General features: G+C 39.5%; 1 protein-coding gene across 4 annotated transcripts in view; it reads left to right on the forward strand.

The window, feature by feature from the left end:
* CUL1 (cullin 1) overlaps window positions 1-14,082 on the forward strand; it is a 75,077-nt gene that overhangs the window by 36,867 nt on the left and 24,128 nt on the right. For 3 of the 4 annotated variants that reach the window (XM_025209836.1, XM_025209838.1, XM_025209839.1), the window contains exons 3-7: window positions 501-675; window positions 2,187-2,360; window positions 5,946-5,996; window positions 6,398-6,488; window positions 8,085-8,248. In XM_025209836.1, coding sequence (XP_025065621.1) covers window positions 501-675; window positions 2,187-2,360; window positions 5,946-5,996; window positions 6,398-6,488; window positions 8,085-8,248 — 655 coding nt within the window. The remainder of the gene's footprint in view (window positions 1-500; window positions 676-2,186; window positions 2,361-5,945; window positions 5,997-6,397; window positions 6,489-8,084; window positions 8,249-14,082) is intronic. The other variant, XM_006028401.3, reaches the window with a different exon arrangement.

Below are 14,082 nucleotides of genomic sequence, written 5' to 3' on the forward strand. Positions count from 1 at the left end.
GATAGAAATGTGTAACCAAAATAGCTATATTTGCATTTCCTGTTTCCCCTGCTTGCTCACTAACTTTATAATGTTGCCATCCTGCTTCCTACCCCCAAACCTCATATGATCCAATTCCATGATCATCTAGTTACAGTCTTTCCAGATGGATTTTTTTAAATATATGCATTTTTCTGGGAACAGAAACTAAATTCACTGGACAGCAGCTGCTAGGATAACTTTTCATCTTCAGAGAATTGTTACTGGTTTCATTCAGTCAGTCAGGAATTTAGTTTTGTTTTTGTGTTTGTTAAAGACTGAGCTTTTCTTGAACAAATAACAGTCTTACTTTGCTTCAGCTTTCCCTTCTGTAAAGGAGGTATTACCTCCTCTCATCATATTTTTTGTAGGAGGATTACATTGTTTTTTGCCTCTGAATTTCATCTGAGTATCTTATTTTCATATTTTTGCTTGTGTTTTAAAATGTATTGAACACACAGATTCCTTAACTCTTCTCTCAGTCATGTTTATAACTACTGTACTAGTGTACACCAATCTAATCAAGCACGAGGAGCTGGAGTACCTCCTTCTAAATCTAAAAAAGGCCAGACGCCTGGAGGTGCTCAGTTTGTTGGCTTGGAATTATACAAAAGATTAAAAGAATTCCTGAAGAACTACTTGACAAATCTCCTTAAGGTAAGGTGAAATGCCAACTCAATGAGTGATTATATTAAATCAGAAGGAAAGATGGAAGAAATAATTGTGCAACTAAAATTTGACACCAAAAAAAAAATTGCAGTGGTTGAACTAAAATTGATTACCAAATCTACAGAAAGCTACGGCTTTTTGTTTTTAATCCTTCATTAGCTTGAGAGTGTTTAGGTTTTACCTTGTACATAAATCAGTTACTGTGCAATACCTATGAATACTACCATTTTTGGTCATCTTTATAAATTGTCTCATAAGTAATTTTCTGTCTTGCCATAAGAATAGCTAAACTATTCAGGTAGGTATTTAGTCTCAGTATTAATGCAACTGTAGAATTATGCAGTTTGCATGGCATAATTTATTAATGTAATAATCAATGACCTAATGCAATGGTACTTTGGAATGTTTTTCTGGAAGAACGTTTCCTAGATGCTTTTGGAATTTGTTCCGCGTTAAAGAACCAAGCCAACTTTTTTTTTTTTACTAATTTTGATTTAAATACAGGAAAAAAGCATACAGAAACACCTAAGGGCCCTTACAATTGGACTTAATCGTAACAGCAGGACAGAAGTGTCCCTCTTTTTATTCAGAATGCGATTGTACCTTTATCTATCTTTGTTCCTACAAGCCATACTAATTTGGTCTGGAAAGCTATTTGAATTTTCTGCATCCTACTGTGTTTTCTTGCTTCCCAAAATTTTTATCTGTGCAGCAAGTGAAATGTGTTGATGTATTTCCACAGAAGGCATGTACTTACCTCCTTTGTCTAACTGCTGCTACATGGGAGCTCTAAAAGGAAGGACAACATCCACACTTATTCTTGGGTTGCATTTACACTTACACTTCACTGCTATTGCAGCAACAGTGGAGGCTGTCGTTCTCTTCTAAAAAGCTTGTTATAATTGTGCTTATCACTGTAGCATCCAACCTCTTCAGCACTGAATTAAGCAGTGTGATTTTGTATATATTACATACTGTTTTTCTTATATTTTGCCAGAGGAGAAGCACTTGCAGTATGTCTTGGTAGGGGTTTTTTTGTAGTATACGTGGAAATCGGGCTTATTTCTGCAAGTAAGAATGGATTTGTTAGTGCTGTGTCTTCTACAGAATTTCTGTACAAAAGATTTCCTTGGCAGTAGCACTATGTTATAAGCAGGGATTCTGGTTTTCTCTGATTGAAAAAAAATAAAAATCTCCTCCAATTTTCAGATTAAAAAAACAAACAAACCCCAAAATCTACATTTTCCATGATTTAAAATGAAATGCCACTAATATGTATCTATATCTATATGTATATATTAGTGGCATTTCATTTTAATTGTGGAAAATGTGGATTTTAGGTAACTTTTTTTAAATCTGAAAATTAGGGACTTCTTTTTCAGAGAAAACCAGGATCCCTGGTTATAAGGCATGGATATCTGCTTGCAGTAGCTAGTTGTTTGCATCTCTTCTAGTATTACATTGTATATAAAAAAGCCATCTGTGCTATTCACAAACTGTTTCAGGATGGTGAAGACTTGATGGACGAGAGTGTGCTGAAATTCTACACTCAACAATGGGAAGACTATAGGTTTTCAAGCAAAGTTTTGAATGGGATTTGTGCCTACCTCAACCGACATTGGGTTCGTCGTGAGTGTGATGAAGGTCGTAAAGGAATATACGAAATCTACTCGGTATGTATTTTTAGAAATGTTGTGATTTTTAATTTTAAATAACTGATTTAGGTAGAAACAAATATATAGTCCAAACGTATAACTATCCCACTGCATGAAACATCTGCTTTTTCTTCACACAAACTGCTTCTGAAAATTCACTATTTATGTGGAATTCATCAGCGTTTATATATGCCCTACACCATGGGTGGGCAAAATGCGGCCCAGGGGCCAGATGTGGCCCACCAGGCCATTCTATCCAGCCCACGGGGCCCCTAAAAAATTTAGAAAATTAATATGATCCTGCCCTGGGCCGCCTGTCATGCAGCCCTCGATGGCTTGCCGAAACTCAGTAAGCGGCCCTCTGCCCAAAATAATTGCCCGCCCTTGCCCTACGCTGTTACCATACAACCTGGTATCTGTTTGGACTCTCAGTTCTTCCTTTTCCTTGAGTATTTGGCTCATGTGTAATGTGTATCTGATATGTACTCATGAATTCTTAAAGGAACTAGAGTGCAATATTTTTCTCTTCAAATACTCTTCTCTGCAAGTCTTACATCTATGCAATTCTGTCATTTTGTTTGTAGTATAGCCAAGTGGGTCTGGTGTAATTGTAGATGATAGTGCATCTAATGGGAATTATTTATCTGCAAAAATACGTAACTTTAAAACCAATATTTTTCTTTTAAGCAGTAAGGCATTGCTTGTTCAGGATGGAGTTCTCAGTGTTCTCCCTCCGTTTTCAGTCCCTGAAAATGTATTAATTTCCACATTTTGGAAAGCGTGGCTTTTGCTGGTGCATTAAGAAACTCCCTCTATTATTCTTCCTCCCTACTGTGGTTGGAATTGACCCAGAAGCCATCTGGAAGGAATATGTAGAGGAATTTGTACAGTATAATCTGGACCTTTTATATTGTTAGGTTCCTAACCGTATGTGAAAGAGAGGGCTTGTGAAGCTGCATGGGACCAATGAGGTGCTCCATCAGAAATGGAGGTGCTTCAACTGATGCTGCCTCTTATTTTTGACCACCTGTTCAGGACCCCTGAACTCCAGCTGATTGGAGAAGCAGCACCATTGTGAAGTAAAAGCTGCATCAGATTATATGAATGATCTGAAGTCTGTAGTATATAGGTGAAATACTTATTAATAGAGGTCACACTTTAAATTTATATCTGACTGTAATCCCAATTTTACTTTTAGGAATAGAATGATCCCTTGTAGTCAGGGACAAGTCTCCTAAACTAGTGATATTTTTTTGTCACCTTTCCCCTTCTTTGCTTTATGATATCACAACGATTTGGTCATATTACTATACACCAGGGGTCAGCAACCCCCTGCACATGTGCCAAGCATGGCAGGTGAGACCATTTTGCTTGGCATGCTGCCGCCAGCCTGGGCTCTAGGCAGCTGCTGCCAGCCACGAAGCCTGGGCTGCTCCCAGCAGGCAGCTGGAAGCCCTGCTGCAAGCAGATCGGGCTCCGTGGTTGGCAGCAGCTACCCAGAGCCTGGGCTGGTTGCAGCCAGGGGGCTGCAAACATGTGCTCCGGGCTCCAGCATTAGCTCCATCTCGGCACGTGCACATGCGCCTCAGAACAGGCAAGGTGGTTGGGAGGCCTGAGGCAGCACAACCCTGGCCTCTCCCCTGCTGCTGGCACAGAGCTGATGACTGGACTCTGGAGCCTGGCGCAGCTGTTTGTAGGCACCCTGTGCTCTGGGCAGCTGCAGCAGGCAGCAAGCAGGCTACAAACACCTGTGCTGGGTTTCACAGCCCTGGCATCAGCTCCATGCTGGCAGCGACTGCACGTGGACCTCAAAGCGGATAGCAGGAGGACTATGCTGCCTCAGGCCCTATCCCCACCATCCGCTCCGTGGCCCGCGTGTACCCACTGGTATGGAGCTGATGCCGGAGCCCGGAGCAGATGTTTGCAGCCTCCTGGCTGCAATTGGCCCAGGCTCTGCGTAGCTTCTGCCAACCACAGAGCCTGGTCTGTTTGCAGCAGGGCTTGCAGCTGTCTAGCCACCTGCTGGGAGCAGCCTGGGCTTCGTGGCTGGCAGCAGCTGAGCCCGCATGCTCCCGCTCCAAGCCCAGCATCTGGTTCTGTGTGTCTGTGTGCGCACACGTCTGGTTGCGGATGTTTGTGTGCACATGGGTGTTCTGGTTCTCTGTGTTTGTGCACGTGGTTCTCTGTGTGCATGTGCCTGGTTCTCTCTCTGCTCTCCTTTTCCTTTTTCTCTCTCTCTCTCTCTCTCTCTCCACTTTCTCTTATTTGTCTCTCTTTTTTCTCTCTCTCTCTCTCTCTCATTGCAATATGCTCAATGAAAAAGGAATACAGAACTACAAAGGCAACATTCATGATTATTAAATATACTAATATGCAGTGCATCCTGCCATGTATCCCCGCCTCTCCCCGCCCTCATTTTGTTTTTCTGGAATGCCGGCACTCCAGCATCTTCCAAGGTAGACACTGTTTTTTTCTGCACTCCAGCCAAAAAACGTTGCCTACCCCTGCTATACACAATCTCCAGAATTATCTTCTTTACTGTCCCTGAGCCCAGAACACTATTAAATGTTCTGGCGGTTCCTGGCCTTGAGTGTTATTTGCAACTCTTTTTTCCTATACTATATCTTTGCTGTAATTTCTGCTGCAGGTTATCATATGCTATTTTAATCATATTCTATCTTCTTTCCCCTCTCCCATCCACTCATTTCTGAATCCCTTGATGGGCTTCCTATCTTCCACAGAAAAAAAAAATCACTTTTGGAACTGTTTGTGACTTCACTTCAGTTAAACCATCTTCTTTCCTTTTTCTTTACGTTCCCACCATGTACTGTATTGAGGCCAGTCATCTTTCTTGATTGCTTCTGCATTCTTCTGTCACCTGGTTATAAGTCCTCTTCTATTACAGTCCCTGTGTTTAATAAAAGCCCCTCTTAATAAACATGCTGTGAGTATCTTTTTGCACCGTACAACTTCTGAAAACTGACCGACTGTCATGTCTAACCACAATAATATTATATTTGAATATTTTGAACTCTGTTGCATCCATTTGTATTTTTATCTAAAGTTATTTCCTGAGTTGAGCTTTTTTTTGTTTAGTATCTTACTGCACCATAAAAATAACTTTGCATTGGATAAGAAATTAAGAGCAGTTTGAGAATATACTGTCTGAACATTAATCTCCTAACTACTGCTTTGATCCGTCAATATAATCACCTATGTCAACATCTGAGCTTGTATGGGTAACTTGTGTTTAGGAGAAACTGGAAGAGTCAAGAATTTTTCAGAGTATGTGGTGGATAATCATATCCTCCTCTTCTGGGATGGATAGAGGTTTAAGAAAAAACTAATTTATAATTCAAAGTTTTTTGTATGGCTATAAAAATTAAATGCAATGTTTCCTTGTTTCTAGCTTATTGTTAACAGAGGTTAGTACTTCACAACAGATAGCTTCTTAAACTTCAAATTATTTAGCATAACGCAATATTTTAGTTTTCTGTTAAAAAAAAATAAAATAAAATAAAATAAAAAATTGCCAAGCACATATTATATAATCTTTTCTCCCATTTTTTTCCCCCCCACCCTTCTCTTTCCCCAATTTTATAGCTTGCCTTAGTGACCTGGAGGGACTGTTTGTTCAGGCCGTTAAATAAGCAAGTATGTATCTATTTTGTATTGTATCTGTGTTCTTTTAGTTAGTTTTAAATCGTTATTAGAAACTAGTTCAAAGTGAACTGCAAAATAGAAAAAAAACAAAACTTTTTTTCCTTCTGCTTCTGCTTTGTGATGATAAAAGATAATCTTTTGCAATTTCCCCCCTTGTTTTTTTTAACTTAAAAATATTAAGAACTTTAAACCCTGTCTGCTGGGAGGACCCTAGTATCTTTGCGATGGCGATCTGAAATGACCTGTATGTTAAGGTTAGCATATTGACTTAAAACTTTCATAAGTGTTTGGATGGTTTTGAATGCAGTATGTTCCTGATTAATTACTGTATTAGTTGACCCGTAGCTGCTTTTATTGTATGCTTGATTCCTTTTTAATCTATATTTTCAAAGGTAACAAATGCTGTGTTGAAATTGATTGAAAAAGAAAGAAATGGTGAAACCATCAATACCAGGCTCATCAGTGGAGTCGTACAATCCTATGGTAAATTTGTTTCCATTATGATTGACTAGTATCTTGGAAAAGTCTCCTAGTGACAACCTTGCTACATTGATAATTTTGAAGAGAAAAATTTCTAGCAGATTAAATTTAATTCCACTTCCTTTTTTTTATACAAATAATTAGAAAGGCAATTTTTTTAAAAACTCCATGATTTAACCCAATTAACAGTATAGTTTTTATTTTTCATATAGATGCAAAAACGGATAGGTAGCACTAAATAATTATTCTGAAATTTAGTACTCATTGTTATCAAGCAGTTATTAGACAGCTGTTTTAGTTTAATAAAAATATCACATTGTGGTGATGAGCTACTGGATAAACTTATATTTCTTCCATTTGCTTTAGAGTAGGAGGTATTATCTGAAGTTTAATTTAAAAATGTACCTGCTTATTTATTCAGACAATCCGGAGGTTTTAAAAGGTAAGATGGAAGTTGGAATTTGAACCAACTCCTGTTCTACTGACCACATGGAAATAGTGTTACATAGTTTCTGTAGCTTTGTTTTGCAGAGTAAGGACTGCTTAAAAAATGAAATGCAAGTGTTTTCTGTGCAAACCCATGTAGTTCAGAGTACAGTAAATCTATGGTTTGGAAATATTAATTTAAATAAATTAAACATTAAATCCTTCTTGCTGCTAGACTAGTAGGAAATTACTGTAATAGCTGCCAAGAATACGCCAGAAGTTTTTCTAGGAATAATTCACTGTTCTAGGGATAGTACAGAGAGATACTAGTCTTCAAATCATGGCTTTTAAAAGCTGTGGAATATTGGTTCCTTAACACATTCTTTTATTTCACAACTCCAGATTTCTGCACAATCAATTTTTTCAGCCATTTTTCTTTTCTGCTTGAGGGAGCTGTTTCTGTAGTTCCCTCAGTAGCTTGAAATGGAGCAGAATCATATAATCCTATAATGTTTCTTTTTCAAGCTCCTCTGGGAAGAACCACTTATTCCAGGGCACCACCTTTGTGTGCTTTTTGCATTTGAGTTTCATAATGTGAAATCATGCACGATGGCATTGTGGAGGGGATCCTGCTTTGTATAAATTTCTGGTAACTCTGCCATTTATTTTTATACATTAGGACAGGTTAAAGACATCTTGTCAACTGTGTTCTGATTTTTTACATAGTTGATTTTTTTTTTTTCATGCTTCTGAACTTGGCAGAAGTTTGGGTTCAGCAACCACATTTCTAAGTACCATTTTATTTGCTAAGCAAAGTGTATACCCCCTCTCAAAGACAAGCAAATGGCTCAGTGGAATACTTTCTGTTCCAAAGGTCAAGTTGTGAAAATGGATTGGGTTTTTAATTAGAGCTTTAAGCTTTGAAAAATTATAGACTTGGAACCCAAGAAATTCAGTCAAAATTAATCTATCCTTGGGAAAGTTGTTTTGATTCAAGTTATATATGCAGTATAGAGTATTGATGAATTGGGGTATATTTCCATGCACTTTATATATTTGGAATGGTGCATTTCTGCGATTTTGTAATTAAGTACTCAACCAAATATTTTGTATCCATAATGTACAAGAGGCCATTTAATAGAAGGTAAATTAATTGTTATTTTGCTTTTTTAGTGGAACTGGGTCTGAATGAAGATGATGCATTTGCAAAGGGGCCTACACTAACAGTCTATAAAGAATCCTTTGAATCTCAGTTTCTTGCTGATACGGAGAGATTTTATACAAGAGAAAGTACTGAATTCTTGCAACAGAACCCAGTCACAGAATATATGAAAAAGGTAAGCTATGATTTAAGTCACTAATTCTGTAGCTATTTATTGGATCCAGATGTCCTTTAGAAGTAATCAGTAACATAACCGATTGATCTTTACTACCAAATGCTTAAAATGCTAATTATTTGAGTAAAGCAAAGGCAACTTGCTATGTTTCCATTGGGACTAGCCTGGTTTTATTTCTTTTGGATACTGTTACCTGAACTGAAATTGCTGAAACTCTCCTTTTAAATGGGGAAGATTTAAAAAGAGGCAATATAAATATATTCATATATGCTAAAGATATGTCATTTGCTGCCAAAAAGGTATGCTTTAGAATTACAAACTCAGTGGTTCAGCTTCTGCACAAGAAACTGGCTTTATACATGACATGTACAGCAGGGCCTCTTATACCTTGCCTGTTGGTAAGAATGCTGTTTGAACTTTTGTTCTTTTTTTCCCCCTGAATGTGAAGAGATTTCAGTAGCTGTTTTCCTAGTGGCCCAGCAGCATTGTTGTATGCTATCGGGACAGGGGACAGAAACTATGTCAAAACAAATCCATGACTGTTCAGGGGCTTTTGCTTTTGTTTTTTCAGCAGCTGATACCTGCCAAATACACTCCCTCGGATATGTATTTTGCTAATTTTCAAGGGTACCAGCGTTCTCCTTAAGTTTCCTAAAAGCAGATTTAGCTGATACAGAATCAGTGTCAGGTTAATGCACCTTGGATCTGATGACTATGTTAGTGTCATAGTTTGCTTCAAGATGACTTAAGTTTGTGCAAGAGTGAGGATGATTAAATTCTAGAGTAACTAGGCATATATCCAAACAGGAAGAGCTTTCTAAAATCATAACTTTGCTCCTGATACCAATCTATCATCACTAAAATTTGCCTGATGTTTTTAAGACTTTTTTTTCAAAGTAAAGTCCAAAAGACCACACTGATGGAAAACCCAACCAAAAGCCAACCCATCCTTTATGAAACTGAATTCTGTAGAGGAATTGGTATATTAAATAACTGTAGTTTCGGCTGTTCATGATGCCTTATAACCCTACAAAATAACTTGAATAAATAACAAATCAGATTAAAATTCTTGGATAGTTTATCCTGCTTTTCTTGCAAGTTACCTTTGGGTCCCAGATAGGCATTTGTGAACAAGCTGGAAAAGACTGACAGTTTGTAGCCTGGCTATTGAGTTAGCTTTATAGTATTTAAGGCTAAACAAATCTTGTTTATCCTATATAAGTGTTATTACATAGATTAGCAATAAATTCCCCCACATTCTAGCCTGATTCTGCCCCTCCTTCCTTTTTGATGAAAAACAATTATATGAACACAGGAAAACATGCTCATATCCTTAGGAACTATGGTTCTCTGTTTGTCCAGGTGTATTTGTGCTCTTTCATTAACACCTGAAATGTAGTAGTCCTGGTTCTTAATTTTAAAGTGTATATCTTGCACAAAAAAAGCAAAATAATAAAATACAATCTAGCATGGGCGGGTTACAATAGGTACTCTACACATGTGCTTTAAAGCACGTTAGCTTATTTTAATGTCCATTTAAAACATCACAACAAAACTGTGCTCTTTAGCTAATGCTCATTAAAATAGGTTAATGCACATTTTTCTAATACTGTACTTCACAATGGAGGTACTAGATTTAATGTGCATTGCCAGTGGTGATGCATAGGGGGTGCACCCCCCAAGAGCGCTGGTGTACCCCCTGACAGGCCGCGCTCCCTGCTTAGGCGATGGGTGGGAGGGCAGGTGGGAGCGCTGGTGCCCACCCTGCAAGCGCTGGCTGGGGAATTAGGGTACCAGGTGAAGCGCTGTGGCCACTTCCTGGTTGGCGTGATTGGCCGCAGGGGGACCCCCCACCCAGTGGCGCATGCACATTACCTAAAGCGCATTAATGAACTTGTAGATGTGCCCAGCATCAGTCAACCTTGGACATGCCCTGACTTTTACTGTAGCTTTTGAATTAGCAATTCATGTTATTTCTAGCTTGATTTCTTTCTTTCCTCTGAATGGCTTCCCCAAAACTTATGTAAGAATGGAGGGGGTGTTATGTACAGCGCTGAGGAGTGAGGGAATCTCAGTAATTCACAGCTCATCCAAGCTGTTTCATTGCGGGACACCAAAATGCTGTCTAACGGTCATTCAGCTGTTTCAAGAACTGGGGATTAGCAGCAAACGCAAAAAAACATAACAGCCTCCTAGAGAATATTAGAGACCCAAAAAATATAAGAAAGGGAAATGGGTTTTGTTCCAAAGATGATATTTTGAGGGTGGAGATGTAAATATATGTCTTCCACGGACAGAGGAAATTTTAAGCAAGAATATGCATGTCTGTTAGGAGCAATTGGTTTGAGCCTTGGATTCTCAGTGCTATAATTTGGCCATCGTCACTATTTTAAATTCTCCTCACAGAGGATAGTCTAACATAGAAATCAAAAGCCCTTTCTTAGCTGAGCTTGAGAAACCTTAACAGCAAAACCTAAAAGGCTGCACATCAGGCCACCAATCTAGATGGGGTGGGAGAGTTCATGATGCATGCAGAATAAGGGATGTGGCCCTACTTGAAAAACAAAAAAAATATTTAGTGAGACTAGAATCTGGATCATCTATACAAATTTGTTCTCTGTTGTTTGATTTCTACACTGGCATAGTACCCCACAGTTTATCAGAACTAAGTAGCTGGGCTTAGATAATAGTGCCTGCTTTTTCAGAAGTTAAGGAAAGTAACCCTGATTTTAGCATCAGAGGAGAAAGTCAGTTTTGTCATTTCCTTAATCAGATATTCCTTGTACTCAGATACTGTTGTGACGTGCAGCATTAATGCCTGGAACAAAATAGAATAATTCTACCCATCATTAATTACTGTGGTGGTGTTAGAATTAGGTAAAGTGTTTAACTTTTTTTTTTTGGTTTGTAAGGCAGCAAGTGAGATGGACAGAAAAGCTTCAAGGAAGGCTGTTAGTGATTAAGTTGTTTGCCCTTGTAAAGTGTGACCATGAAATATAATTTGTAATAGACTGAAGTAGTTTTCATGGCTCAAATACCTGAAAGGCATTTGTAAAGCAGATGGAGATGGACTTTTCTCTGTGGCTATAGGGAATGGGACTAGGAGCATTGGCCTCAAACTGCAGCAGAGGAAATTTAGGTTGGAAATTCAGAAGAACTTTGACTGAGGGCAGTCAGGCATTGGAGCAGGCTACCTATACAAGTTGTGGAGTCTTCAGCTCTAGAGATTTTCAAGAGCAGGTTAGACACGTGACTGAGAGAGTTTAGTCGGGATCGATCCTACCCTGGTCAGGGAGCTGGACTAGATGAACCTATGAGACTTCTTTTAGCAATACTTTCTTAGACTTTTGTCAGTCTCCCGTGACATTCTCACCAACACGCTGAGGAAACGAACTAGATGAAAATACTGTAAGGTGCATATGTAACTGGTTGGATCATTGTATTCAATGAACTCAATGGCTCAATGTCTAGCTGGGAGAAGGTATCAAGTGAGGTTCCCCAGGGGTGTTTCCTAAATCTGGTATCTTGTTCGTCATATTTATTAATGATTTGGGTGATAGGATTGAGTGCACACTTAGCAAATTTGCCGGTGAAGTCAAGTTAGGTGGAATTGTGAGAATTCTGAAGAGTAGGGTTGGGATCCAGAATGACTTGAATAGACTGTAGAAATGGTCTTCAGTCAATCAGATGAGATTCAGCAAGGGCAAATGCCAAGTCTTGCACTTGGGATTGAATAACTGCATGCACAACTACTGACGTGAATGACTGGCTAGGCTGTAGTTTTACAGAGAAGGACCTGGAGGGTTACAGTTGACCATAAGATGAATATGAGCCAGCAGGATGGTCTTGTTGCAAATAAAACCAAAAAAACCACCCCAGCCCCCCACCAGCATTATTCTGGATTGCATTAACAGACATGTCATTTGAAAATCAGGGGAACAATTCATTCTCTCTAGTCAGCACTGGTGAGGTCTCATCTGGAGTACTGTGTCCAGTTGTGGGCCCTGCATTTCAAGAAGGACGTGAACAGTGGCGTCGGTCCCTAGCTGGGATGACCCAAGTAGCCATGGATAAGAAAATGGATTCCTAATGGAATCTCATCATACTAAAAATAACAGCAGTTTGGGGTTGATTTTTACTTCAGAAACACTTCAAAATACAATAAAAACATTTTATCTTAACTCTTATTGTTTTGTATACATCTTTGGTATAAGCAGTCAATTTTCCTAGGTCTTTATAGTTTCATAGTTTCAGGGTCGGAAGGGACCTAATAGATCTTCTAGCCCGCCCCCCCGCCAGGGCGGGAGAACAACCCAAAAAACACAAACAAAACCACTCACCCTAAAAACAAAAACGGGACTCAAATGAGTCCAGCCAGGTAAGTATCCAGCCTCTTCTTAAAGATCCCCAGGGTAGGGGCCAGCACCACCTCCCTTGGAAGTTGGTTCCAGCTCCTAGCCGCCCTGACTGTGAAGTAGTTTTTTCGGATGTCCAATCTGTACCTCCTCTCCATCAACTTGTGCCCATTATTCCTTGTTATGCCAGCAGGGGCTAGGGGAAACAGCGTCTCCCCCAAACCCTTCTGGTTCCCCCTAGTGAGTTTATAGACGGTCACCAGGTCCCCCCTCAGCCTTCTCTTGTGGAGGCTGAATAGGTTCAAGTCCCGCAGTCTCTCACTGTAGGGTCTGCCCTGTTGTCCCCGGATCATGCGGGTGGCCCTCCTCTGGACCCTCTCCATGTTGTCCACATCCCTCCTGAAATGGGGCGCACAGAACTGGACACAATACTCCAGCTGCGGCCTGACCAGCGTCGCATAGAGGGGGAGGATCACCTCCCCCTCTATGCAGTTTATGGGAAAACTGCTTGTGAGGATCTCACAAGCAGTTTATGGGAAAACTGCTTGTGAGATCCTACTTAAAATAGAAAAATTGAATTAGAAGAACACACAAACTTTCAGGGCACTTGAAAATATATAGTATCAGAAATTACTTTGAACTCATTTTTAGAATTTGAGGGATTTAATGTTGACTGTCCTTAAATGTTTCTTGATACTTTCCTTATCAGGAAAGTGATGAGTACTAGAATCTCCTGAGCTGGAGAAATACAGGACTTGTCATGAAAGAGGAAAGTAGTTTGTTACTGTGTTCTCTATACTTGTGCTAGTACCAGATTTTTACCAGATTTTTCAGTAAAACGTGCAAGAAAGCTTGCTATAGACAAATAGGAAATAAATGTCTATTAAGGCAAAAATGTGTTCCTGATATTTACTAGTTAGAAATTGGCTTTTACCTTTTTAAAGCATGAGTTCTCAAATTCTTGATGTTGTTTATAATCCTAACTGTTGTAACTCTGGAAAATCAAGATCTATGCATGTCATCAGTGATGATGAGCACATAATGCTAATTATAGTAATAGACTTAGCACAGTGCTAGTACAGTACCTAATTTGAAAGGTTCACTCTTAGAGATGCACTGACATATCAGTGCCATATCAGACCAGCACTGATAAAAGGAAAATAAACATTATTGGCTTTTTTTTGGCTAGTATGGCTGATAATGTCACCAGTAAATATAATATGCCTTCTGGCTGGGACCCCCGGACATCGCGTGCATGTGCTATCAGCTGATTGTGGGTCTTAGCACTGGGGCTAATCCCAGAGCCCCTGGACCAGGATGGCAGAAAACCTTGTGTGCAGCATACATGGTAAAGGTTTTGCGGGGCAGTGAGGCTTAAGGTTCCAGCACTCTGGAGCCCCAGATCTGGGAGAGGTTCCCCGATCCTGGGATCCCCATGTATTGGGGATGTCAGAAAACTTCTTGTACAGCCCTGCTGAA

Source organism: Alligator sinensis, unplaced genomic scaffold, assembly GCF_000455745.1.
Source record: "Alligator sinensis unplaced genomic scaffold, ASM45574v1 scaffold456_1, whole genome shotgun sequence".
Taxonomy (NCBI): Eukaryota; Metazoa; Chordata; order Crocodylia; family Alligatoridae; genus Alligator; species Alligator sinensis.